The sequence below is a fragment of the Ochotona curzoniae genome, unplaced genomic scaffold (genome assembly GCF_017591425.1).
Source record: "Ochotona curzoniae isolate NIBS_2020 unplaced genomic scaffold, NIBS_Ocur_1.0 contig_4064, whole genome shotgun sequence".
Lineage (NCBI taxonomy): Eukaryota > Metazoa > Chordata > Mammalia > Lagomorpha > Ochotonidae > Ochotona > Ochotona curzoniae.
The window spans coordinates 3,798,018-3,824,392 of record NW_024466107.1 but is presented as its reverse complement, the minus strand read 5'-3'; the positions used below and the strand labels follow the sequence as shown (position 1 = coordinate 3,824,392).

Sequence of the window (26,375 nt, the reverse complement as noted above, 5' to 3'; positions counted from 1 at the left end):
GATGATCCATGTATTTTGGCCCCTTAAGCCGTATGGAAGACTCAGCTAACATTCATAGGTCCTAGCTTCAGCCTGGTCCCATCCCATTGTGCCTACCTGGGGTTTGAACCAGTAGATGGAGGAGTTTCTCTCTCAGTCTCTGTCTTCTTTCCCTCTTTTCTATACCTTTGGTTTCCAAATAATTACATCTTTGATGTATGTATGTATATATGACTTACACATGTAAAATCTTTATGCATATGTATAGAAAGTAGAAATATACTCAGAGAATAAAAAGTAAACAGGAACAAACTCATAAATGAAATTCAAGCTATGTTTCGGGATACTTTTATTGGCAAAGATGTATGGCAATTATCAGCATTAAGCATGCAGCTAGATGGAAGCCTTAAGTTTGACCATCTATTTCCACAGTCTGTTTCTCTTAAGGAGAACAAACTCTGCCAAGGAACAGGATGTTAGATGTGGGATTGTGCCGAATGAAGAAAAGGAATGGATGGTCGGCAGTGAAATGCTCCTCTAGCCTCGGCGGGCAAGGCTTCGGAAAATGGAAAACATTGCTTCTAGTGGGTGCTGCTGCCTCTGTGCCCTCTTCATTCACTTCCACAAAGGACTTGTAGACAATTGAGACAAAAAGATCTCTGGCTGCTGACATGCCAGACAGATCAGCCTTGCCACTACTAAAGAGATCCTGTACACCCAGGCGGGCCAGATGGGAGTTGAGGACGTAGCTGTCTTCCAGTTTGAACCTAGGCAACCTGACATGGACATCAATGGTGTACATCTTCTCAGGTTTGGTCCACTTATTCAGCTTCTCCAAGGTCAGTTGTTTCTCAATCTGGAGTTAGAGTGGGGAAAAGAAGAATGAGATGGAATTGGTGGTACATAAGTGAAATCAGAAAGCAATATTTAGACAGATCGACTCATCCTACCAGTAGCTGTCAGATTTCTGTCTGTATTGTAGGCATACAGATGCCATGTTTGGAGGGATTTCATCCCTTTTCTGGCAGTTGGTGAAATACAACAGTTCTAAATTTCAGGTCAACACAGGGCCAAGCATGGACAATCTGGAAATCACCAGCTCCATCATCCTTCTACCCTGAACCATTTCACTCACCCTCCCAGACACCCAGGCACTTACTCACCCACTCAGCTATCCACACACCCATCCATCTATCCACTCATTCACTCACCATCTTGCCATCCATCCTTCCATGGATCCATCCCCGTATCCCTTTATCCCTTTGACCGTTAACCAACCTACCCACCCATCTGCACACCATCTTTCCTCTCTTCCAACCATCATTTGTGCAACCACATCTAACTGCCTACCACCTTTGAAATACTGGAATAGGTTATATGAGTTTTCATTTTTCTACTGTGTTGCAGATACATGAGACAAATTTATAAAGGCTTAAGAGAAAATCTTAAGGCTCATGTATTTTTTAAAATTCCACTGAATCTCCGATAATTTGTATATCTCCATGGAGCAGATGTAAGTTCTATAAACTTCAGCTACTAGGTAACAGTTCTCCTGGCAGATGATGTACTACAGCAAAGCCCTCATCAAACTAAGGACATTAACTGCACCTGTCCCGCAACAGTGTTCTCAGAGTTCAGTGAGTTCACAGTGCTTGACGCAAGATGCGCTATAACTGTCAGCTCTTGTCATTATTAATATTATTGCTCCAAGAGAGTTGTCCTTCCACTTGTTCTACTAATACTGATAATTCTTTTGAAAAAACCTAGAAACTTCCACCTTGCACTCAGAGAAAAGATGAACAGGAAACACACCCCCACACACGGAGCATGAACCCAGAAACTGCGGGCCAGTACCTCCTTGAGCCCCGTGGACTCGTCCTCGATGTCGTCGGGCAGCAGCAGCAGCATGCTGAGCTCCTTGCCCTGGTAAGGCAGCTCCAGCACGCGGCACCTGAGCTCCTGGATGTAGCTGAAGTGAGACAACTTCTTCTGGTACATCATTTTCACTGTCTTGGTCTCTCTCTGAACCATTGAAAAAATCACTGATTAGTGTCTGAGTTTTGTTTTTAGGAGTACAGAGTATCCTGTGGTCAGTTCCATCCCCTCACCTTGTTGAGTCTGAATGGGGCATCGGTGGTCCTCTGTTTCCTGAACTCCTCATGCCACTTCCCCTTGAAATAGATGGCATTCACCAGGACAAGCTTCGTCAGGCTATTAACCACACCTGGGGCCAATGCCGCTGGGATTTTACCTTAAAAAGAAGACAAAAGCAAGCAAAAAGTAGTGCAACCACCTGTGTAAGCCATCCCTGGGAACACCGGCATCACGTATGAGCATCACTTTGAGTCCTGCATGCTCCATGAGAAGACAGTGGAAGATGAGGAGACCCAGAGGGAGTTCCAGGCTCAGGGGTTTGTCCTGTTGCAGCCTCAGCTGTTGCAGTCATCTGGGGATGAACCAGGAGAAGGAAAATCTCTCTCCCTGCCCTACTCTCCCTCTCTAACTGTAACCCTGACTTTCAAATAAATAAGAAATAAATAAATTAAAGAAAAACCCTCTCATCTGGAATTTCAAATCTGAACTGGCAATTTTTCCTACTGATGTGCAATCCAAACATGTATCTTTTACACTGAATTTTCATTTACATATTAGGTTAGGAAACGCTTACTGGGTGTTTCTGATCAAAATACAAAACACACTGTGAGTTTCGTCAGGAGGACCCAGAAGCTAAACCAAAGAGTCTCACCCTTTATCAAGTGCAAGCCATACGCAAAGGTTAAAAGCCACCGAAATTCCAATGTTTTAAGTAAAAGTCTACTCTCACAACAAATATTAAAAAAAAAAAAGTCAGTGTTGCAGCTCAGTGGATAAAGCTTCCTCCTGTATCACCAGCATCTCCTGCGAGTTCCAGTTGAAGTCCCGCCCGCTCTACTTCCAATAAAGCTCACTGCAAATATCCCTGTGCGACCAGCAGGTGGTGCCCCAAGTCCTTGAACCTCTGCCACCAACATGGGAGACCTGGATGGAGATCCATGCTCTTGTTTTGAACCTGGACAATGTGGCAATTTTGGGTAGTAAGCTAGCAGACGAAAGCTCTCTCTGTGTGTGTGAAACACAGCCTTTCTAATCCATCAAACAATCAAGTATCAAAAGTGAGGACAGCCATTCCATGAAAAGAAATGTCTCCCCTGATAGGTACAACCACAGCTGTGATAGAATAGTGTAGATGTGCTGGCCCGCAGAGGGACAGCAGAGAGAAGACACCTTCTGCCCAGTCAAATCAACCCCACCACCACTCCTAAGCAAGACATTCTCATACATTACTCACAGCCATGACAGTTCACACACACAGAGCTCAGATTCCCCACACAGGCAAACCCACACCACAACCTCCCATGTGCTATAAAGCTCTGTTTTAGAATACTGAATGCTCCTCCACATTCAATTCCATTATTTCTATCTTTAACGTCAGCTTTAACATTGGGGTAATATAATGGGATGAAGGGGGATTCATTTCCTGTCCAGTTCAGTCCTGAGTCGGCCTTTGGCCGGACTTCTAACATGGGAGAGCTGGGTGACACCAACAGCCACTGCTGATGTCACAATGCACACACACTGGGGCTCCTGCTCAACATCCATGTGTATGGGCCAGGATGCAGGGGCCTGGGAATGAGCAAGGATGGAGACACTTGTGGGGAAGGTGGACAGAGGGAAACACCTGCCCAGTCTCTCACCTTCTGTCAGACCTTTGACCCACTCGTTTATCTCCGTCCTGGCGTCCTCCGAGGCCTGCTGAAAATCCACGCTGGCCAAGTCAGCACCGTACAGTTCCTGAATTGAAGCCAAGAATTCCTATTTTTGTTATAGAAAAGAATTAGCATGAGTAATTTCTGTTTCATATAAGGAGGTGTCAAAAATTGATGGCAAGGATGTAACAGGAAAAACTCTATGTGGGTTTAAAACATTTTTTTTTACTGCATGTTTCCACAACCTTTGTGAAAAGCCTTTGTACACAAAAGAGCTTCCTAAAAAGTCATGGAAATTATGTCTTACAAGACCCCATTTCATTATACCACAAAACTGCACTTAATGCTTTTAAAAATTTTTGCTATGAAGAAATGTACTCATTATTCTTCTTAATAATTTGTAAGTGTAAGGTTCACTCATTGTAAGCCTAACCAACATACTTACACGAACTAAAATCTACTCTTCTTTTCCAAAAGTGGATATTAATATACACATACATATAAATACGTACATATATCTATATATATATGTATAGATACATATAAACACTTTCTGCACTTGGCAGTCACTCCTGCTTTAACAGAGCATCCAGAAGGGATCATTTCACTCTGGAGACTGTGAAACTAAACCACCACCTCAGTTTCATGGGAGGGCAGGGGCCTTCTGTTGTATGGGTTATTCAAGATTGGTGTTTTTGTTTGTTTTGATTTTGTTTTCTGAATGCTTACAAACCTATAAACACACTACCATCCTTGGCTGTGTGAGGGAAGCAAGCCCAGTGGGGTCTGGGGATCCCTAGCCCGGCATACTCACAGGGAGAAAGGCGTAGGTTTTCTCTCCATAGAGCCTGTTAGCGAGTTTCAGCACACAGGCCTCCCTGCGCTTGCTCATCTCAGCATGCAGGCTCTGGAATCGCGAATGAACATCCTCCACGGCATCAAAATGAAGAGCCTAAGAACCAAAGACACACATTGCCAACAGCCACCCACGCCAGAGTTACAGAGCGAGTCCTGAGCATTCTGCTGCCATCCAACTCAACGCCTTCTCACCACCAATGGGAAGGGCCCAGCTTGGGACTGGACTCCTAGGTCCAAGAAGCAACTAGCAGCAGGAAACCCCACAACACAGCCCCAGGGACACAGGAACCACCACAGCAGCCTCGGAACATCCCTCCCTGTCCCAGGATGTAGGTGGTAACCCATGATCTGCTGTTCTCTCCCCATCCCACCAAAGAAATTCATAAGTGATATTTCATATTCATGTTGTGAGCCACAGATGAGCTGTCTGGAATCTCTCAGGATCAGCAGTGGAGATGAGAACTCCCATCCTTCTCCATCACACACGGTCACCTCTTTCTCCTCCTACCACATTAGCACCCATAAACTCATTTATTGAAAAATTATCTCTTTAAACTTGGCATTCTGGAAAAAGCTTAATTCTTGCCCCATCTCCCCCATCCTTACCTCCCACACACCTATGGGTTATACATCTAGAAACCCTCAATGGTTTTCTGAGGCCTGGTTGGTCCTTTGCTTTGAGACCCAGAGAATAAAAATTGATAGTAGACAAAGGCCACGATAAGCACTGGACACAGATGGTTTTCCTTGTGGCCATGGTCCCTTAAAACTGGTCTTTCCTGAGGTTCTCAAGTCGCAGAACAACACTCAGAAGAGGAACCACAACCCTGCAGGACAGCAGTTAATATAAGGTTTTTCTTTTTTTAAGTGGATTTTAAGAACATTTTATAGTGGCTCTGGTACATTGTTTCAACTGGCTAATCCTCCACTTGCAAGATCCCATATGGGCACCAGTTTGGGTCCCAGTTAGTCCTCTTCCCATCCAGTAACCCTGCTTGGGAAAACTGCTGAATATGACCCAACTCCTTGTGATCCTATACCCACATGGGAAACCCAGAAACTCCTTTCTCTTGGTTTTGCATCAGCTCAGTTCCATCCTTTGCAACAATTGGAGAATAAGCTAGCAGATGGAAGGTCTTCATTTCTCTGTCTTGCCTTTTCTATGTAAATATGCCTTTGCAATAAAAATAAACAAATATTAATAAGAGAGAACAGAATGCTTTATATTGCAGTGAGGATGAGTCAAAGGCGCATGGCCAAAACTTGACCTTGACCATGCTGCACTTCCCCACCATCAGGGACAGTAAAACAACTGTGTTCAAAAAGCCTCCATCTACTGCCACTCTCATCCTCTGGGCCTCAAGAGGAACTGAGAATAGGCCTCCTCTCTGAAGGACCTTCAAGAACTGAAGTGCCCTCTCCACATGCAGGAAGGGGCAAAGGAAGACTTCATTCTGGCCTCTTTCCTTGCTGCTACAGTACCAAGAGACTGGTCCCACCCTGGAAGCTTCCAGCTCTCTCTGGGATCCCTTCCCTCTGCAGGACCCTGCCTCTGCCAGGCACAGGCAGGGACATGGCTTACAGAACAGCTGCCCAAAAAATCTGCCACCCATGGGAATGGCAATAGCCTCCTGTGTGGGGATTTGGGCAGCTTTGTTCACTTGCATGCCTTCAAAACACAAAGCAGGTGCTCAACAAGCAAATGCAAACTGGGCTTTGCTGCAAGGCTGACCTCACCCCAAAGCCAAAGGCAGACAGGGTACCTCACACAGGGTCAGGGACAGCCCCATGGTCCATGACAGCACAGTGGTTGAGGTAATTAAGGGCCTCTGCTGACCTTGGACAGCTGGGCCTCCGTGTCTCCTCGGGCCCCCAGGAGGATCATAGCCATGGCCGAGGAGATGCTATAGGGAGACACGAAGATGTTTCCTGTAGGGTTGTCTTTGTCCAAGGCCAGGAACAGGTCCAAGGCAAAACGGGTGTTGGCTGCACTCAGCGGCTCCATGGTGACGTCTGTGACAGAACAGAGGGCATGAAATGACCACTGCCCAAGCTGGCATAGCTCACACAGCCACCTGCCCATCATCACTGGCTTCCTTCACACATGCAAACCATCCTGGCACCTGCAGCTTCTCCCTCTCTCTCCCTCATGCCTTTCTCAGGAGTGCAGCCACACTCTGCAGGAGCACAGGGGCTAGAACCTGGGGACTCCTTGAGAGCTGACCTAGTGCACAGCTCAGTCTGAGGAGGGAGTGTCCCACCCCACACCACACTCCCTGGGCAGAGTTATGTCCCTTCTGGGAGGGGACCCTTCCCTAACCCACCCCAACCAGGATCATTATCATATTTCTAGCATCCTTGTGTGAAGGCCACACAGACTGATCACCTTCAACCTAACTGTCCTGGTGTGCAGTTACAGGATTTCAACTCCCACCTGCATTAGGCCAGACATAATGGTTTCTGTTTATGAGGGGTCTTTTACATGGCCAAACCAGCAACCCATCAGCTGGAAAATGCACATTTCTGTTCCTCTGGCTCACACCACAGAGTCACTCACAAACTAAACCCATAGCTTTCATTTCTTCATGATATTTCCAATTTTTAAAATATTTGTCGCTCCTTATTGATCATGAAAACAAGTTCCGGCAAAGACCCATGAGAATTAAGAGGATCATCATTGTCATGTTTGAGATTCAGGCCACACAGCCTTCCTGTTCAGAGCAGGCGTATCTCCGGGCCCAGCTGGGAAACCACATGCGGTCCACGGACCCCTCTGTTTGTGGCAGCAGGTGCAAGGCGCTCGGCCTAGGGTGGGTTTGAGGTGGGGTACCCTGAGCTGGCTCAGGCCAGGACACAGACCACCACCAACCCATGTGGGTGAGCTGGCTCAGGCTAGTTGCCGCGGCCACACCCTCCTACTTCTGGAGCTACAAAGGACCAGGAGCTGAGCTTCTGTGCCAGGAAGGAGGAGGGAGTTGCAAAGAAGAAAGGTTCCTCTCACCTGTGGGCTGGGCTCCTTCTAGGCCTGGGCAGGCTGCTGGGAGCTGCACCCTCTCACCCTGTGTCTCCTGGGGCACCCCAGGAGCCCAGCTGGTGCTCAGGCTGTTGGGGCTGCCAGGCTGTTCTGGCAAGGGCTTCTCTGCTTACCTGAAGTGCTGGGCATGACTTCAGTGCTGGGAGAGCAGAGAAAGTGAGCAGAACCTGCTGCCAGGCCTTATAACATGTGGACAGGAAGTGTTTCAGGCTGGCCCTCCACCAGCTCCCTCCCCTGGAGTGTGGGTTCCCAGATTGTGATGATTAAGTCTCTGATATCTAGCACAACCCCGCCCTCTGCTGCTGTCGGGAAATGGTGGGGAGGGGAGGCTGGGGACATGGGCCAGGAGATTCAACCACTCAGTCCCAGATCTCCCACAAATCTCCAGTGAGGAGCTATTTCTTCCTAAGAATGAACAGCTAAGCACATACTCTGTGTCCTAGAGGGCACTCCGGGCACTCTGCACTATCTAGATCCCAAACTCAAGGAGTTTTGGAGCAAGAAGAAAGAAAAGAAATTTGGGGCATCTTACACAAGGGGAAAAATCGAATTTCAAACACCCTCACTGTGGTTTGTAGTTATAGAGCCGTCAGCTCCCGAGCTCAGCCTTGAAGCCTGGCTTTTCTCAGCTGTCCCTGAAGGCCCCTCCCCAGCTGTCCAGTCCCCTTGGTTCCCATGTCACTTACACTTCAACCAGCTGGAGAAGAGCGTCAGATCTGGCTTGGTGTGAGGGTGGTCTAGGTCAAAAACATTTCTTTTAAATAGGGTTTTTATTTATTTATGTGATAGTAGAGTTCACCCAGAGGGAAGCAGAGAGGGGACAGAGATCTTCCATGCACTGGCTTATTCTACAAATCACCAGAACAGGTAGATATGTAGATATGGGTCAGATCAAACCCAGGGACCAGGAGCCTCTTACTTATCTCACACTGGGTGCAGGGGCCAAGCACTTGAGCCATCCTCCACTGCTTTCCTAAACACATTGACAGGGAGCTGGATTGGAACAGAAGCCAGGATTTGAGCCTATGGGATGCTAGGCTCAGCAAGAAGTGACTTAGCCAACAGTGCCACAAGTCAGGCCCTTAAAATCAGTTTTATCTTTAAATTGATTTGCTTATGTCAACATACGTAATTAACAGAAGGTGTTTCAATACCAAAAACAGTATAAACACTGTATCACCAAATTACTAAGATGAGGGAAGTGTGAATGTTGGGCTGCCTGGCCCTTTAAATGCCTCCATCTGTAATCCTACCCAAATTACCCAGGGCTGTGGAGTGTGCAGGGCAAGCCTGTGTTCAGGAACCAGGAACTGTCTGCCCTGCTTCCTTAGTCATTTCCGTTGCCATCCACTCTCCTCTGCTTTCTAGTGCAACTGTCATCAAGAAAGAACAAAGGGCAGATCTTTCCTTTGCTTAGGCTGGACTGCCCTCTGTGACTGGGGGTTGCTTGTTAACTGAGGGAACTTCTCTGTCATAAAACAAGTTCCCTGGAATGAGAGAGCAAGCCACAACAAGCTGAAGAGGAAGTCAGCCCAACCAGAGTTGGTAACCAGGATTGCACAGCATTGGGCAGTTTCTGGGACTTGAAGAAACCAACATCCCCAAAGAGACTGCTCTGTGGCTTCTGGGAAGTGGTGAATCAGATCTGTTGGCCTCCCATCTGAGGTCAGAGCTCAGGGTGAAGCTTCTACCATGAGGTCAGCTTCTGAAAGCCAAGTGTGGAAGGGGGCCCCAGAGAAGCTCCCCTCAAACCCCAAGCTGCGGGAGCTGAGGCAAAGGGTGCTGAGTTTCTCATTTCTTTCCCTCCATCAAGGCGCATGCATGTGCTCACCTGGAGAGCAACCACCTGGGTCAAGTGTACCTTAAAACCATCTCCTCAATGCACATGTGCATACACATCATAAACGTCTGAGGAAGATCGTTCCTTATCAACCATCAATTCATCACACACTGTCTAAGATGAGGCTGAACCAACTCTTCTGTTACTTGGTACTTATCCCACCCATGTAGGAAGGACACTTCCGGTCCAGGGCTGAAGGCTATGATGCCATGCTCTGTCCAGCTGCCAGGATCAGAGGCTTCTGGGGCTGCCAGAGACACCTGATTCCTGGTGTTTCATTCCTGGGGGTCCCGTCCAGTGGGAGAACCACTCCATGATGGCTATAAATGCACTAAAATGGAAAAGGAGGAAAGACCAACTGGGCACTGCCCATTTAGGACCCTGCCCTGTCCACCTCTGCACCCACAAGCCTAGGGCTATACTTCCTTTGGACAGCTACAGGGGTCATGTCACCCCAACTGTCACAGTCAGCACAAACCACCCACTAGCAAGCCCGTCCTCAGAGCCTGTCTTCAGATGCTGAGCGACTCAGTCACTTCATTAGCCAGTGGTTCCATCCCAGCACAGCAGCATTCCCACCGTGGCATTGCCAAGGTAGGGAGGGGATACTCGCTGACCTCAGTGAAGTCCCTCAGGATAACCAAAACCACATGTGGTTACTTTCCTCTCCAGGGTGCTCATGGGAGCCCCAGGGTCCACATGAGAAATGTACCTGTGTCCCTTTCAGGTGATAGTCCTTGTCCCTGCCTAGGGCATCTCTGAATACAGCAAGCATCACCAACTCTCCTAACCAGATGGCCAGGCTGTGTGTCCACCTAGGATGGGGCAACACTTGGAGGTAAGCATGGCCACCCCCTACCATTGGTTGCAATTTGGCTCACTGCTCTATGGCCAGTTTCAGTCAACAGAGTGGCCATCTCCTGGCCAAATGATGGTAAGAGGCCAGAGGACCCACTCTGTCTGCCACCAGCATATTTTGCCATCAAAATCATGCCTCCACACCCAGAATGCTGTTAGCCACAGCAGGAGCCTTCACATCCCCTGGGGCTTGTTGGTCCCCTTCGATAGCTTGGCCATTCCTTCACACAGTGCAGCTGTCCATTGTGGCCCCGGTGTGAGTCCAGTTCTCAATGTGTTGTTTCTCAAGCGAGCTCTATTGAGCTTTCATGGTTCTGAAGGGCAGCAAGGCCAAGACCTCATGTGCACTGCAGGGGGAGGGCTGTTCTCTGCCCCTCAGGTGACACCTTGCTGCTGTGTCCTCAACAGTGGCAGGTAGAGTGGCAAAATACCTAATACAGGGTGGAAGACCTTTGCTTCTGAGGGCCTTATCCCCTCAGCCTAACCACCTCCTCAATACTGTGGCTTGGTCCTCTGTTGTGGCATATGATATTCAGCCTCTCACTGCGGTGCCAGCATACCATATGTGCCAGTTCGAGTCCCAGCTGCTCCACTTCCTATCCAACTTCCTGCTAATGAGCTTGGGAAAGCAGTAGAGCAAGACTCAAATCCTTGTGCCCTGCACCCATGTGGGAGACCTGGGAGAAACTCTAGGCTCCTAGCTTTGGACCAGCCCAGCTGCAGTCATTGTGGCCATTTCGGGAGTGAACAAGTGTTGCAAAACCCCTCTAACCCCTCCTTTTCAAACTGTAAATCTCCCTTTCAAATAAAAATAAATAAATCTTCAAAAAAATTAAACATTCTACCTTTTAATGCTATTACATTGAGTTCTAAGTTTCACATGAATCTTGGAGGGCATGCATTCCAATCACACTATTCCAGGCCCAGATGCCAAATTTATGTCTTCTCATAAGATACCCCATCTTGTTAGTGCCCAAACTCTTAGCTCATCTCAGCCTCACCCGCAAAGTGCACATCACAAGTCACATTTCCGTATCCTCTACAAAAGACGAGGCCCCAATCTTCCTGGAACCAACTCCCTCCAGCTCGGAAGGCAGCCAGAGTCACACATCCCCTGAAAACCCCAAAACAACCTACCAACAACAGGACATTTCCTCAAGGCTTGAGAATGGGCTCTTGGAATCCTGTCCAATTGGGGGTACTGGCTGGGTCAACAAGCCTGTAGCAGCCCTGCCCAATAACTCTCATGGCTTGTACTCCAGTGCCCAGAACTGTGAGGGGAAGACGCCCAGGGTCCACAAACCACCTGGAGAGATAGGAGTGCCTAAGACAGGAGACCTTTCCTACCCGTGGGGGCTACAATAGGAAGAAGAAGCACCAATGCTTTCAGGGTTCTTCCCTCTTATCTGCAGTATTGAGCCCCTCTTCTCCAGGGGGATGTGCTCCAAGATCTGGGCAGATTCTGAATCCACAGACAGGACTGACCCTGCAGTATAGCCCCAGACCCTCTGCTCCCCAAGACGGTTACCGGGCAGCTAACGGGTGCAGATGGACACACCAGACACAGGGAGGGCTTACAACCCAAATCAGATTTTCCTGTGTTAACTCTCCTCTGCACACAACTTCAAGCCTAAGAATGGTTTCCTTCCAGAACTTTCCATAGGTAACTGAAGCCATGGAAAGAGAAAGTTTGCATGAGAGGAAATTACTAGATACTTGACCCTAGTTCTTGAAAACAGAAGTGATTAGGCCTGGCAGAGTGGCACAGCACGCTGAGACTCCATCCGTGCCACTTTCTTCCCATATGGTGCCGGTTCATGTCCTAGTGCCCCACTTCCCTTCCAGATCCCTCATGATGTGCCTGGAAAAGCAGCAGAGAATCACCTGAGTACTCGGGCCCCTGCATCCACATTGGAGACCTGGAAGACGCTCCTGTGTTCTGGCCCATGCTGACCCGGTCGTTGTGCCCTTTTGGGGAGTGAACCAGCAAATGGAAGACATTTCTGTCTTTTTCTCTTTTTCTCTCACTCTCCTTTCTCTCTATAATTCTGCTTGTCAAATAGAATAAACTCTTAAAAAATAGTAAAATATTAAGAGTTACAAAAATAGCTTCATATTCTACAGTAATTATTCACCTTGTTTTCAAGAAGCTTTTTTTAATTTGTGCAAACCAGCTAGGAAAGTAGCTCGAAATCATTCTACAGATAGTATCCTGTGAAGATTCAAGGTGTGACAATCTTGGGGTGGGAGTTAGCTGTGGATTCTGGGCTGTGCTTGGGTACCTGGACACTTCCGGGAGAGCTTCCCTTTTTGCTTAAGAGGTCTGAATCATGGAAATGGAGAAAAAAGCCGCTTGGCATTGCTTCTTACTTTTTTTTTTTTTTACTCTGTTTTTGTTGTACTCTACTGTGGAGGGATCAACGACCAGAACAAAATATCTGGACTCGCTCAGCACAGATTTCCTTTCAGATATTTCCAGTTCCCAGGTGGTTGAATCTGCAGATGTGGAACCCTCAATGCAGAGGCTCCACTGCAAGTGTGTAAGGACCAAAGGCACCCGTGGGCTGGGGCAGGCAAACCAGTGGGATGGTGGTACTCGTCAGAGAGCAGGCTTCCTGCTGTGTGGGGCTCATCCTAGACTCTGCTCTGGCCCGATTTCTGACATTCTTGTTCCTGCAGGTCTGGAGTAAATCTTGAGGAGATGTGACCCCGACATGCTTATGTCAGATAGTCTTGATCTCTTCGCCCATGATGTAGACTATTACAACCACGTGGCACATTTCACTGAGAAGAGAAAAGTTAAGTGCTTTATTTTCTGTTGGATTTCATGAATTCCTTTGGTCAATTGACACATGTTAAAATCTTGAATCCTCACTGTGGGAAAGCTGTGCATCCTGATCTTGATTTATCTCCATCATGTTCGTGGTTTTCTGTATAGGGTTCCAGAGTAGCTTTTGCTAGACTTATTCCTAGGCACCAGAACATTTACGGATGTTGTTATCAATCTATTAGAAGCTGTTTTTAAGTCATGTTACACACAAATACTGATGGTGATATTTGGTAAATTAAACCTATAACCAGCTACCACACTCGACTAATTTATACGCTAATAATGTAGATTTTCTAGCATGATCATCTGAAACATGGTCTGTTCCTCCTTTCAAATCATTTGTATTTTCCCCCTGAATTAAGATCTCCCTTAAATTATTAACTGATGCCAGCATATGTCTATTTTTGACCCAAATGGCAGATGAACTTCTCCTTAAATATTTCTATAATTTTTTGAGTATTTCTTTGAAAAATCTTTGTACAAAAAATAGCTACCTAAAAAGTCATGGAAATCGTCAGAAAAAGACCCCGAATCATTAACCACAAAACTTCACTTAATATTTTTTAAAACGTTTTGCTATGAAAAAATACACTCATTTATCATCTTTAAAATTGTTCAGTGTACAGATCAATCATGGTAAGCCTAACCACCGTAATTATAAACATAAAACCTACACATTCTTTTCTAATCCTGGACTCTACACACAAACATGCATAAATGTATGTATTTACTTACAAATCCATATAAACACAGTATGCATGAATATTTTATATATATATATACATACATGGCAACTCTTGCTTTTACTTAGAAGTCGCTCTTACTTGAACAGTGCATACAAAACTGATCATTTCTCCCTAGACTGTGAAACGAAATCACTACATCAGTTTGAGCAGAGGGCAGGGGCTTTCTGTCATATGGATCCATTCAAGATTGATGTTTCTTGTAATGATTTGTTTAGTATAGGTTTTGTTTTGCAAAATCTAACAAACCTATGAATGTGCTACTAACCCTTGGCTGTGTGAGGGAAGCAAGCCCAGTGGGGTTTGGGGATCCCTAGCCCGGCATACTCACAGGGAGAAAGGCGTAGGTTTTCTCTCCATAGAGCCTGTTAGCGAGTTTCAGCACACAGGCCTCCCTGCGCTTGCTCATCTCAGCATGCAGGCTCTGGAATCGCGAATGAACATCCTCCACGGCATCAAAATGAAGAGCCTAAGAACCAAAGACACACATTGCCAACAGCCACCCATGCCGGAGTTACAGAGCGAGTCCTGAGCATTCCGCTGCCATCCAACTCAACGCCTTCTCACCACCAATGGGAAGGGCCCAGCTTGGGACTGGACTCCGAGGCCAAGAAGCAACCAGCCTCAGGAAACCTCACAACACAGCCCCAGGGACACAGGAACCACCACAGTAATCTCAGAACATCCCTCCCTGTCCCAGGATGTAGGTGGTAACCCATGAACTCTTGATAGTTCCATCCGGTGAGGTAAGGAAACTTGCCGTCTTGGACTCTCCACTTTCTGCCACAATATAAGAAATCTGGTCCACCCTGGAAACTTCCAGCTCTCTCTGGGATCCCTTCCCTCTGCAGGACCCTGCCTCTGCCAGGCACAGGCAGGGCATGGCTTACAGAACAGCTGCCCAGAATCTGCCACCCATGGGAATGGCAGCAGCCTCCAGTGTGGGGATTTGGGCAGCTTTGTTCACTTGCATGCCTTCAAAACACAAAGCAGGTGCTCAACAAGCAAATGCAAACTGGGCTTTGCTGCAAGGCTGTCCTCACTCCAAAGCCCTGGCAGACAGGGTACCCCACACAGGGTCAGGGACAGAGCCATGGTCCATGACAACACAGTGGTTGAGGTAATAAAGGCGTCTGCTGACCTTGGACAGCTGGGCCTCCGTGTCTCCTCGGGCCCCCAGGAGGATCATAGCCATGGCCGAGGAGATGCTATAGGGAGACACGAAGATGTTTCCCGTAGGGTTGTCTTTGTCCAAGGCCAGGAACAGGTCCAAGGCAAAACGGGTGTTGGCTGCACTCAGTGACTCCATGGAGATGTCTGTGACAGAACAGAGGGCATGAAATGACCACTGCCCAAGCTGGCATAGCTCACACAGCCACCTGCCCATCATCACTGGCTTCCTTCACACATGCAAACCATCCTGGCACCTGCAGCTTCTCCCTCTCTCTCCCTTATACCCTTCTCAGGAGTGCAACTACACTCTGTAGGAGCAAAATGCAGATGGGTGTCCCTCTTGGAGTGGTGACCCTTCCCTACCCTAGCCCTATCAGGTCCATTTGCATATTTGTAACACCATTGTCTGAGTGGCACATAGCTTGCTGCGCTTTAACCTGTCTAGTCCACTGTAGATGTATGGGATTTCAAGTCCTACCTGCATTAGGCCAGACCTAATGATTTCCTTTAACACAGGGCTTACATGGCTGCATGGGCCCCCTTAAGCTAAGCACACATTTCTGTCCCACTGCTTCAAACCAAAGTGTCATTCCTGAACACACCAATGGCTTCCATTACTTCATGACATTTCTTTATTTTTGTTTTTAAAATTTGTAGTTCCTTACTGCTCATTAAAACAAACCCGACAAAGACACAGTGAGACTTAATAGGCTCATTATCATGTTTGAAATTCAGCACTCACAACCTTCCTGTTAGGAACAGGCATGTCTCCATGCCCACCTGAGAATGGGGTCTAGATTCCCTCAGATTGCTGCATCAGGTACAGGTCACTCTGCCTCGGGGAGTGGGTGTGAGGTAGGGTGCAATGGACTGGCTCAGGCCAGGGCACAGACCGCAATAGGCCCGGGTGGGTCAGCTGGCTCAGACTAGCTGGTTTAGCCACACACTCTGTTTTCCTGAAGTTGCGTTGGACCAGCGAGCTAGGCCCTTCTCCAGAAAGGAGGAAGAGCCCTCTGACCCCAGCGCTGGGGCTCCACCTCTGCCTAGGCCTAGACAGCTGCTGGAATCTTCCACCCTCCCGCCCTGTCCCTCCCTGGATTCCCCTGGAGCCCAGTGGCAGCACCAAGCTGCACAGGCCAGGACCCCTTTGCTTATCCTCTGCACAGGCCAGGACCCCTTTGCTTATCCTCTGCACTGGCCATGGACTCTGGACCGGAAGTGCTGACGAAGTGCCCCAGACACCCGCAGCCACTGCTTACAACATGCAGAAGGGAAGTACTGGGCCTCTGCTGGTTTCCTTGCCCTGGAGTGTGGGTGAGAAATTTCCTGAACAACCCCACCCTCTGCTGCTATTGGGAAATGGTGGGCAGGGGAGGCTGAGGACATGGGCCAGGAGATTCAACCACTCTCAGCTCTAGATCTCCAACAAATCTCCAGTGAGGAGCTATTTCTTACTAAGAATGAAGAGCTAAAACACAGAAATGTTGTCCTACAGGGCACTCCAGCCCCTCTAGAATCTCCACACTCCAAACTCTAGGAGTTTGGGGGGACAAAAAAGAAAGTAAACTTGGGAACCCTTATACGTGGGAAAAAGGAGAGCACCCCACCCTCCACTGAGAGGGGTCTCTTAGAACAACCAGCTCCCGAGCTCAGCCTTGAAGCCTGGCTTCTCAGCTGTCCCTGAAGGCCCCTCCCCAGCTGTCCAGTCCCCTTGGTTCCCATGTCACTTACACTTCGACCAGCTGGAGAAGAGTGTCAGATCTGGCTTGGTGTGAGGGTGGGCAAGATCAAAAACATTTCTTTAAAAAGATTTATTATTTATTTGAAAGGCAGTCACACACAGAGACAAGGAGAGAGTAAGAGATAACTTGCATGCACTGGTTCACTCCTCAAATCACCAAAACAGGTGAAAATCAGTCAGTTCAAAGGCAAAATTTTCTTTTTTGTCTCCCTCTGGGTGCAGGGGCCAAGCCCTTGAGCCAGTTTCCCTGCTTTCCCAAGCACATCTCAGGATGCTGGATTAGAAGGGAAGCAATGATTGGCCCAGCACCATAGCTTAGTGACTAAGCCCTCATCTTGCAAACACTGGGATCCCATATAGGCACGGGTTCCTAGCCCTGCTGCTGTACCTCCCATGACTTCCTGTGGAGAGATTTCAAGTGATGTAGGACTTTTCAAAGCAAAATATGGCAGCAACCTCAATTCTTGTCTCACATGAAAGGAGAATTTTCATGAGGACACAGCTTAGTTTGTAAAGTATGATTTATTTAGGAAATAAAGAGCAAACTCGTGCCATAGTGACAGGAGGGGCCTCCAAGGAAGAAAAACCCAGACCTCCTGCACAGTGGCAGGAGGAAGAAAGAAAAACCCAAGGTAATGGTGGGGATGGTGTCTTTGAAAACGTATAAAACTTTTAAAACTTCAAAGGAGTTTCTCCAAAAGCAAAGGAAAATTCAAGATCAAAAACATTTCTTTAAAAAAATATTTAATTATTTATTTGAAAGGCAATCACATACAGAGACAAGCAGAGATATGGTTCTGAGACAAAGGGCCCCAAAATGTTTTATTGGTTAACTTGCTCAATCCCTTTCTGATGACACTTCCCCCTTGGCACTTACCCGGACATGAAACTGGGTGGGAGTTATTGATGGGGAGTTGATATGTTAATTTTGCCCTTGTCTCATAGGAGAAACGTGTTCTGGAGAATTTGAGACATGGAGGAGAAAATGACATTTTATATTTGAGAAAAAAATGACTCGGAGACCCAGAAAATCTTGACTGCCTACTACTCAGTCATTCTGACCCCAGAAAATTGCTGTTGGGGAGATGGGGCTACAGGCTCTCTAGCTGCTTCATGCTGAAAGGGGCATGGTTGATAACACCAGCAGTAGGAGCTCTTCAGGGGTGATCTGGAGGTCCCCAGTAGAACACAGAGTCATCAGAGGTGCCTGACAGGTTGTTTGGGCTCCGAATGTTCCTTCTTGTTGAAGTCTAGATGACAAGGCAAAGACATTTATAATCTCTCCAAACCTAGTGTGTAAAGGGTTTAAATGGAAACACTAATTTCAATAATTGAGTTTCAGAACTCGGATGTGAAAAAATTTTGTTCAAATAAAAATTTTGTCAAATATGTCCTCAGCTGCTCCCACTCCAATATGTACCCAGACCCCCTTCCTCAAGCAATCTGCAGCATCCCTAACCCTGCCCACCCGGGTGCTAGGGTGGCATGTACCAACCTGGTGTTCCACACCTTCCCCACTTATCTTCACAAAACCAGAATGAATAAACAAGCATGCTGGCATGCTGGTATAGTTAACACAGACTAACCAGGCCCAGAATGCCCACCAGGTGCTGGCTGCTTTTCTCCCAGCAGTGTAACTCTTGACCTAGGTACAAGGCAACCCTGGCAGTTGCTACAGCCGGGATAGCTGCCTTTCAAATATAAAGATTTAAATCTTACAGAAACAAAGGACACAGTTGAAAGACAGGACCAGGCCCAACGGTCAGGGCAGGTTTTGGCAAAGCGACCGCACTAAGAGGAGACAAAATTAGGAGAGTCAAGGAAACAAGAGCAATAATCGAGTCCCCAAACAAAGGAAGCTGGCATTTGAGATGGCAACGGAAAGCTGGGCAATAAGGGAGGAAAAGGAGGAGATGAGGCCAGAGAAATACCCTCGTGGCTGGTGTGTGTTTGCAAGGGAAGACAGGGCTGCAGAAATGTTGGTCTCTGCTGTGAGCCTAATTGAACAGACTGCAACAAACAGCACCCTAATCCAGGAGACAGCACCCTGACCACACCCATGGTTTTTCTATCAGTGATTCAAGCCTCCCTCAGCTGCCCTCTGGCGTTGGAAGAGGAGTAACACAGCTGCAATGGTCCCACCCTGTTCTGCAGAGTTAACAGGAAAAACAGAACACATCAGAAACCATCCCAAGGGGCTTTTTTTCCCCTCCGTTTCCATGACTCAGACCCCTTCAGGGGACAATGCAAACCGGGAAGCTCTCCCAGAAGTGTCCGGGTACCCAAGCACAGCCCAGAATCCACAACTAATTCCCATGCCATGATTGTCACACTCTGAATCCTCACAAGATATTATCAGTAGAATGATTTCAAGCTACTTACCTAGCTGTTTGAACAAATTCTGAAAAGCTTCTTGAAAACAAGGTGAATAATTATGGAGAAGGTTAAGTTTTTCATATTTGTCGCTTGTTTCCTTATAAATTTTTTTTTAATTATTCTATTTGATAGGCAGAGTTATAGAGAGAAAGGAGAGAGAGAGAGAGAGATGTTTCACCTGCTGGTCCACTCCCCAAATGGGCACAACGACTGGGTCTAGGCAGGCCAGAACCCACGAGCCTCTTCCAGGTCTCCAATGTGAGTACAGAGGCCCACGCACTCAGGTGATTCTCTGCTGCTTTTCCAGGCACATCATCAGGGATCTGGAAGGGAAGTGGGGCACTAGGACATGAACCGGTACCCATACGGGATGGCAGTACCATAGGTGGAGACTTGGCACTCTATGCCATTGTGCCAGTCCAAGTCATGCCTGTTTCCAAGAAGTATTAGTAACTCTTCCATTATTTGGGAATATTTCAGTCTCCCATCACCCAATGTTTCACTATTCATGGCTTCAATTACCTATGGAAAGTTCTGGAAGGATCCCATTCTTACGCTTGACATTTTGTGCAGAGGAGAGTTAGCACGAGAAAGCCTTATGCCTTCCCCCTTCATCTGACTTGGGTTGTAAGCCCTTCCTGTGTCTGGTGTGTCCATCTGCACCTGTTAGCTGCCTGGTTACCATCTTGGGTAGCAGAGGGACTGGGGCAATACCACCTGGTCAACCCTGTCCGTGGATTCAGAATCTGCCCAGATCTTGGAGCACATCCCCCTGGAGAAGAGGGGCTCAATACTGCAGATAAGAGGGAAGAACCCTGAAAGCACTGGTGCTTTTCCTTCCAACTGTGGCCCCCCAGGCAGGAAAGAGGGTGCTGTGCTAACATCCTCGGAGAAGGACCCAGACCAGGTCATCTCCTGGAAGGTCTCCTGTCTTAGGCACTCCTACCTCTCGGGTGGTTTGTGGACCCTGGGCGTCTTCTCCTCATGGTTCCTGGAGACGGGCAAGCAGAGTTAGTGTCTCATGAGGACATCCCTGCGATGTTCTAACATGGCAGAAAAAAAAAAAAAAGATGTGCGATGGAAAAATGACACCCACATTTTCTCATGCAGCACAAGGCTGAGTGAGGCCTCAAAGTGTGACCCTTCAAAATCCTGACGTTCAGTCCTCATCACCAGCATGGTAGTTGTAAGAACTAGGTCCTGGACCTGGCGCTGTGATGGACCGTGTAAAGCCACCACTTGCAATACACCCATCTCATACAGGCATCATTTTGCACGGTTGACTCAGCTCCCTGCTAATGCTCTCACCTGGGAGAGCAGCAGAGGGGGCTTAATTCCTTGGGGTCTTGCCCCCACATGGGAGACACAGCAGAAGCTCCTGGCTCCTTGCTTCAGCCTGGCCTGGCTCTAGCCAGTGTGGCCATTTCGGGAGTGAACCAGCATATAGAAGATCTGTCTCTCTCTCTCTCGCTCCATGGCTCTCTATCACTTTTTCAAATAGGTAAATGCATTTTGTTTTTGAAATTACAAACCAAGAGGCAGGAAGTAGGGGCTTGGGGCTGGTGTTGCGCTGCAGCACATTCAGCCACTCCCACCCGCTATGGGAACATGGGTTTAAGTCCCTCTTCCACCTCTGTTTCTCAGGCAGCTCCTGCTAATACACCTGGGAAAGCAGCTGCCAGAGCTGTCAGGAATTAATCTATGTTCTCCAGGCATCACCCTGGCTCACATAATATTGTCAGCAGCACAAATGCACTGAGACAGACATGACTCAGTGTTGAGAAGCATGGTGTGGCCAAAGTCCCATGCATTCTGATTTGGGGCACATTCCTGAGCATCTGAAAGTGACTTTGGAACTGGGTAAGGAGTGGGGCTGGCAGAGTGCGGGGGTACATGTTAGAAAAGTCTGGGTTGTCATCAAGGGTGGTTCTGATGAGGGCTGCAAGCAGAGCTAGCTGTGGGAGGAGTGAAACCCTTCTTAGAGATGGTCTAAGTGGCCGTGGTCAGAGCACTGGGAGAGGGACTGGCACAGAGGCATAGCAGCTGAGACACTGTGTGTAGTGCCAGCATCCCATATGAACACTGGTTTGTGTCCCTGCTGCTCCACATCTCATCCAGGACTGTGCTGATGGCCTGGGAAAGCAGCAGGGGATGGCCCAAGTTGTTCAAATCCCTGCTACCCATGTGGGAGATTGCCAGTGAAACTTCTGGCTCTGGGCTTTGGCCTGGCACAGGCCTGGCTGTTGGAGCCATTTGGAGGTGTGAAGCAGCAGAAGGAAGATCTCTTTCTCTCTGTGTAACTGACTTTCAAATAAAGGAATCAATTTTAAAAAGAATAATGCTTTAAAGTTGGAACAGGTAAAGGCAATTTTGAAGTGATCTAAGGTAGGCATGAGGAACCAAGTCTGGAGTCTGTGAGGGAAGACCACGCTTGTCACAACGTGAAAAGAGAACTTGGCCGGGTTATGCCCTTGTCCTAGTGCTTGGCAGAGGCAGAACCTGGGATGTGTGTTGGATTATATATGAGCACGGCCACCCTATACTGTTGATAGTAAAAATGAGAGAAGAGAGGAAGGCAGGACAGGTGGATTTTATAGTCAAATGGGGAGTGGAGCTTAGAGACCTGGAACGTTCTCAGCCTGGACATAAAAGTGAATGAAAAGATGTTTGGTAGAGAGCTCCATGATGTGGTCACACTGAACCCCAGGTAAGGAGACTCTCCAGATGAAAGAAGAATGGATGTCGGTTGTTAAAGAGCAAAGACCTTGAAGCATTTCAGAGGACATTGGTCCTGCCACATTTATCACAGGCCCCAAGTGCCAAGGCCACTAGGAGAGGAGAACTTTGAGAGAGGAGCCCATGGCCCCGTGGGGACTTTGGGGCTCGATGCCCAGGCCTGCCTGAGTACCTGCCTCCTGAATTTCAGGGCAGCACTTCTACCTTGGGCATGACTCACACAGGCGGTCCCTGCATGGCTTGAGCTGCCCTTCCAGGAAGCTTTGGTGGCGTGTGACTGATGCTAACTCAGCAGGTGCACAGGACACATGGACTATGAAGATAGAGCTACCCCTTCCTGGATGGCAGAGAGGATGCTTTGGACAGCCGTGGCTCATGGACAGTGGTTGGCTATGGTGGTGGGGCTACCCAGGGAGATCCCACCAGGGACTAGTGAGTCACGGGGGCAGGTAAAGCCATCCCTGAGACTCCAGCATGACAGAGTCAACAACACCCAATCTCAACTAGAGAGATTCTGGACACTGGGCTGCAAGCCACGAGAGCTACAGCTTGTGCTGTACACCTGACAGTCATGGGTCAGGGCTCCTGCTGTGGCACCCAGCCTGCTGAGCATGGAGACATGCTGCTAATGGCAAGTTGTTCTGGTGACAGAAAGTGTGGCTCCACTAGCTCTGATATCAATCTGGTTAGGAGACGGTCTCTCTGTTGACTGAGACCAGCCGTGGTCTATGGGTAACACTGCAAGCAATGGTAGTGAATGACAGTGGATGGTAGTGGATGGTAGTGAGGCGCAAGTTTAATTCAAAGATGTCCTTTGCAGGGACAAGGACTATGACAGCAGTGTGTTACCTGAAAAGGACACAGGCACTCCACTCATGTGGACCCTGGGGCTTCCATGAGCATCCTGGAGAGAAAAACAACTGCAGCATTGTTTTTAAAATCCTCATGTACTTCACTCAGGTCAGGGAGCATTCGCTTGTTGCTTTGGCAATGCCAGGGTGGGGCAGTGCTGCTCTGATGGGATGGAGCCATTGGCTGATGAAGTGGCTGACTTGCTCAGCATCTGAAGACAAGCTCTGAGGATGGGCTTGCTAGTGCGTGGTGAGTATCTGACTGTAAGAGTCGGGGTGCCAACCCCTTTACCTGGCCAAAGGAAACACAGCCCTGAACTTGTGGGTGCAGAGGTGGTCGGGGCAGGGGCCTGACTAGGGAGTACCCAGTTGGTCTTTCCTCCTTTTTCTCATTTTAGTGCCTTTATAGCCATCATGGAGGGAGGCTCCCCTGGACGGGACCCCCAGTGGTCAGGTAGGGCACCAGGGAGTCAGGGTCTCATTGAAAGCCAAAAGAGCATCTGATCCTAGCAGCTGGGCAGAGCATGGTGTCAGACTGTTCAGCTCTGGACCGGAAGTGGCATTCCTACATGGGTGGGATAAATACCAAGTAACAGAAGAGTCGGACAGCGTGTTTTAAATTGATAATTGATAAAGATCGCCCATCACTTCTCGGCCTTTTGGTTAAGATCAAGTGTAGTAAGAATCATCTTCCTCAGACGTTTATGATGTGTATGCACATGTGCATTGAGGAGATGGTTTTAAGGTACACTTGACCCAGGTGGTTGCTCTCCAGGTGAGCACATGCATGCGCCTTGATGGAGGGAAAGAAATGAGAAACTCAGCACCCTTTGCCTCAGCTCCCGCAGCTTGGGGTTTGAGGGGAGCTTCTCTGGGGCCCCCTTCCACACTTGGCTTTCAGAAGCTGACCTCATGGTAGAAGCTTCACCCTGAGCTCTGACCTCAGATGGGAGGCCAACAGATCTGATCCACCACTTCCCAGAAGCCACACAGCAGTCTCTTTGGGGATGTTAGTTTCTTCAAGTCCCAGAAACTGCCCAATGCTGTGCAATCCTGGTTACCAACTCTGGCTGGGCTGACTTCTCAACAAGGTCACAGCCAGGTCTCTCATTCCAGGGAACTTGTTTTATGACAGAGAAGTTCTTTCAGTAACAAGCAAACCCCAATCACAGAGGGTAGGCCAGGCTAAGCAAAGGAAAGATCTGCCCTTGGCTCTTCCTTGATGACAGTTGCACTGGAAAGCAGAGGAGACTGGATGGCAACAGAATTGCACAAGGGAGCAGGGCAGACAGTTCCTGATTCCTGAACACAGGCTTGCCCTGCACACTCCATAGCCCTGGGTAATTTGGGTAGGGTTACAGATGGAGGCATTTAAAGAGCCAGGCAGCCCAGCACACAGACATCATCTGTTATGGGCTGCAACCAGTGATAGCCAGCACCCTTGACAGTGGGCAAATGGAATGTGGCTGTGTCCCCCACCCTCTGTCCTGAAGGTCAGACTTAACCACAATGGCATGTTAATTCCATCCTTGGGAAGCCCCCAGCCACTCATCCCACCTCTATGTGTTTGCTTCAGCCCACCTGTGACTCTCACTTATCATCTGAGAGGGCACGGTATAGCTTTGTTGTGTAACCACTCCCCTCACAAGCCCCTTTTAAGGCTCATGATGAGGAGTTCCTAGGTCTGTCTTGATCCAGTGCCTGGTCAGGTGCTTCCATTGCTCTGGCTCTACCCAGGACAGCTAATTCCTCTGAGCATGGGCTCTGCGTACGGCTTGGGTATGTTATTTCTGGTTTGTGTGCTGTTGGGAGTTCCAGGGGAGGTGACACCTAGCAGTGATGGAATGTGGGCAGAGAAGCCAGGGAAAGGTGACTGTCTGCAGCTTTGTAAGCGTGTCCAGGTTATTCGTTGCATGTCTCTTAGGATAACTAATATTGTTGGGGAAGCCTTCAGGTTAATGGATGGACTTGAGGGAAATGACCATCTATTCTTCTTTGGGTTCTGTTTGGTTGGATTATGATGGTTAGGTTACCATAAGGACTTATGATTTGCTATTTCTAGTGTGCTGTTATTGCCAAGCTTGATTAATGAAGACTCCTTAATAAAGCTTAGACTTGTCTGGTGTGCTCTTGCTCGCACCCCGTAACACACCCTGATCTTAATACTTTGCTGATGCGGTAGTTTATATTTTTTTTTACACTGAAGTACATTTTTAATAATGCATGTTGACATAAGAATACCAATTTAAAGATAAAATGTTTCTAACCTGAACTTGTGGCATTGTCAGTTAAGTCACTTTTTGCCGTGCCCAGCATCCCATATGCTCAAATCCAGGCTGGTTCACTTTCAATCCTACTCCCTGTTGATCTGTTTAGGAAAGCAGTGGAGAATGGCTCAAATGCTTGGCCCCTGCACCCACATGGGAGGCAATGAAAAGCTCCTACCTCCCAGCTTTGAACTGACACATTTCCCTGTTTTAGCAATTTGTGGAATGAACCAGTGCATGAAAGATCTCTCTCCCCTCTCTCCTTCTCTCTGGGTGAACCCTACTATCACATAAATAAATAAATAAGCCTATTTTAAAGAAATGTTTTTGACCTTGACCACCCGCAAACCAAGCCAGATCTGATGCTCTTCTCCAGCTGGTCGAAGTGTAAGTGACATGGGTGTGGAGAGCAGAGCCGCACCCCAAGATGGCGCTTGTGACCATCACCTCATGGTGCACAGATGGTAAACAAGTTTTAGGAAGTTACTGAAGATTGGGCCTAGCATGCATGGAAGCTGCATGATGTACACGTGATCAGAGTCATGATTGGTATGCTGGCAGCATATTATGATGAGCTGTATGCAGATTGGTTTATATTATGCATAAAAACTGTGGGTAACAATAGAAGAAGAATTCACTTATGTGCAAGCCAAGTGATATGTTGTTAACTGCTTTCGCTTTGCCTTTACGCTTGAAGTCTTATGTAATAAATTTTATGAAGAGTGTATACCCTGTTGGAGTCTTGCTCGTGGGACAAGGGACCCTGATACATGGGAACCAAGGGGACTGGACAGCTGGGGAGGGTCCTTCAGGGACAGCTGAGAAGTCAGGCTTCAAGGCTGAGATCAGGAGATGACAGTTCCATATTAAGATACCTGCCTCAGTTGGAGGCTGTAGCGCTCTCTTTTTTTCCCCCTGTTAAGGATTCCCAAAATTTATTTTGTTTTTCCTCCCCACAAAACTCTTGCAGCATGGAGTTTCCAGAGGGGCTGGAGTGCCCTCTGGGACACAGTGTGTGTGCTTTAGCTGTTCATATCTTAGTGAGAAAGAGCTCGTCCCTGGACATTTGTGGGGGATCTAGAGCTGAGAGGTGTTGAAGTCCCAAGCTCATCTCCCCATCCTCTCCCCCCCTGCTGTACCCAGATTTTGAAGTTCCCAGAAGTCATCAGGAGTCTGATGTTGATGCAAACTCATAAGGACAGTTTATTCAGACTGGCCTAGGCTCCCATGAATCACCCACCCGCCCCGCGGAACTGGGGGAGCAGCAGCAGCTGAAGCAGCAGAAGCAACAGAAGCAGAAGAAGGGCCCGGGTTGGACAGCACAGGGTTTTCATACATTTCAG

General features: G+C 48.1%; 2 protein-coding genes across 3 annotated transcripts in view; both read right to left on the bottom strand.

Annotated features, from left to right (window-relative positions):
- LOC121159060 (leukocyte elastase inhibitor-like) overlaps positions 1-26,375 on the bottom strand; it is a 70,301-nt gene that overhangs the window by 1,287 nt on the left and 42,639 nt on the right. For both annotated transcript variants that reach the window (XM_040984098.1, XM_040984099.1), the window contains exons 2-6: positions 6,421-6,596; positions 4,540-4,677; positions 3,714-3,831; positions 2,088-2,230; positions 1,834-2,001 (exon numbers count right to left, since the gene is read on the bottom strand). In XM_040984098.1, the coding sequence (XP_040840032.1) occupies positions 1,834-2,001; positions 2,088-2,230; positions 3,714-3,831; positions 4,540-4,677; positions 6,421-6,588 (735 nt within the window). In that variant the 5' untranslated portion in view covers positions 6,589-6,596. The remainder of the gene's footprint in view (positions 1-1,833; positions 2,002-2,087; positions 2,231-3,713; positions 3,832-4,539; positions 4,678-6,420; positions 6,597-26,375) is intronic.
- On the bottom strand, positions 14,202-15,594 carry LOC121158972 (leukocyte elastase inhibitor-like). Its single transcript, XM_040983957.1, has 3 exons — positions 15,585-15,594; positions 15,030-15,205; positions 14,202-14,357 (listed from the first exon to the last, which is right to left on the bottom strand). The coding sequence occupies exons 1-3, from the start codon at positions 15,592-15,594 to the stop codon at positions 14,202-14,204; spliced, it is 342 nt and encodes a 113-aa protein (XP_040839891.1).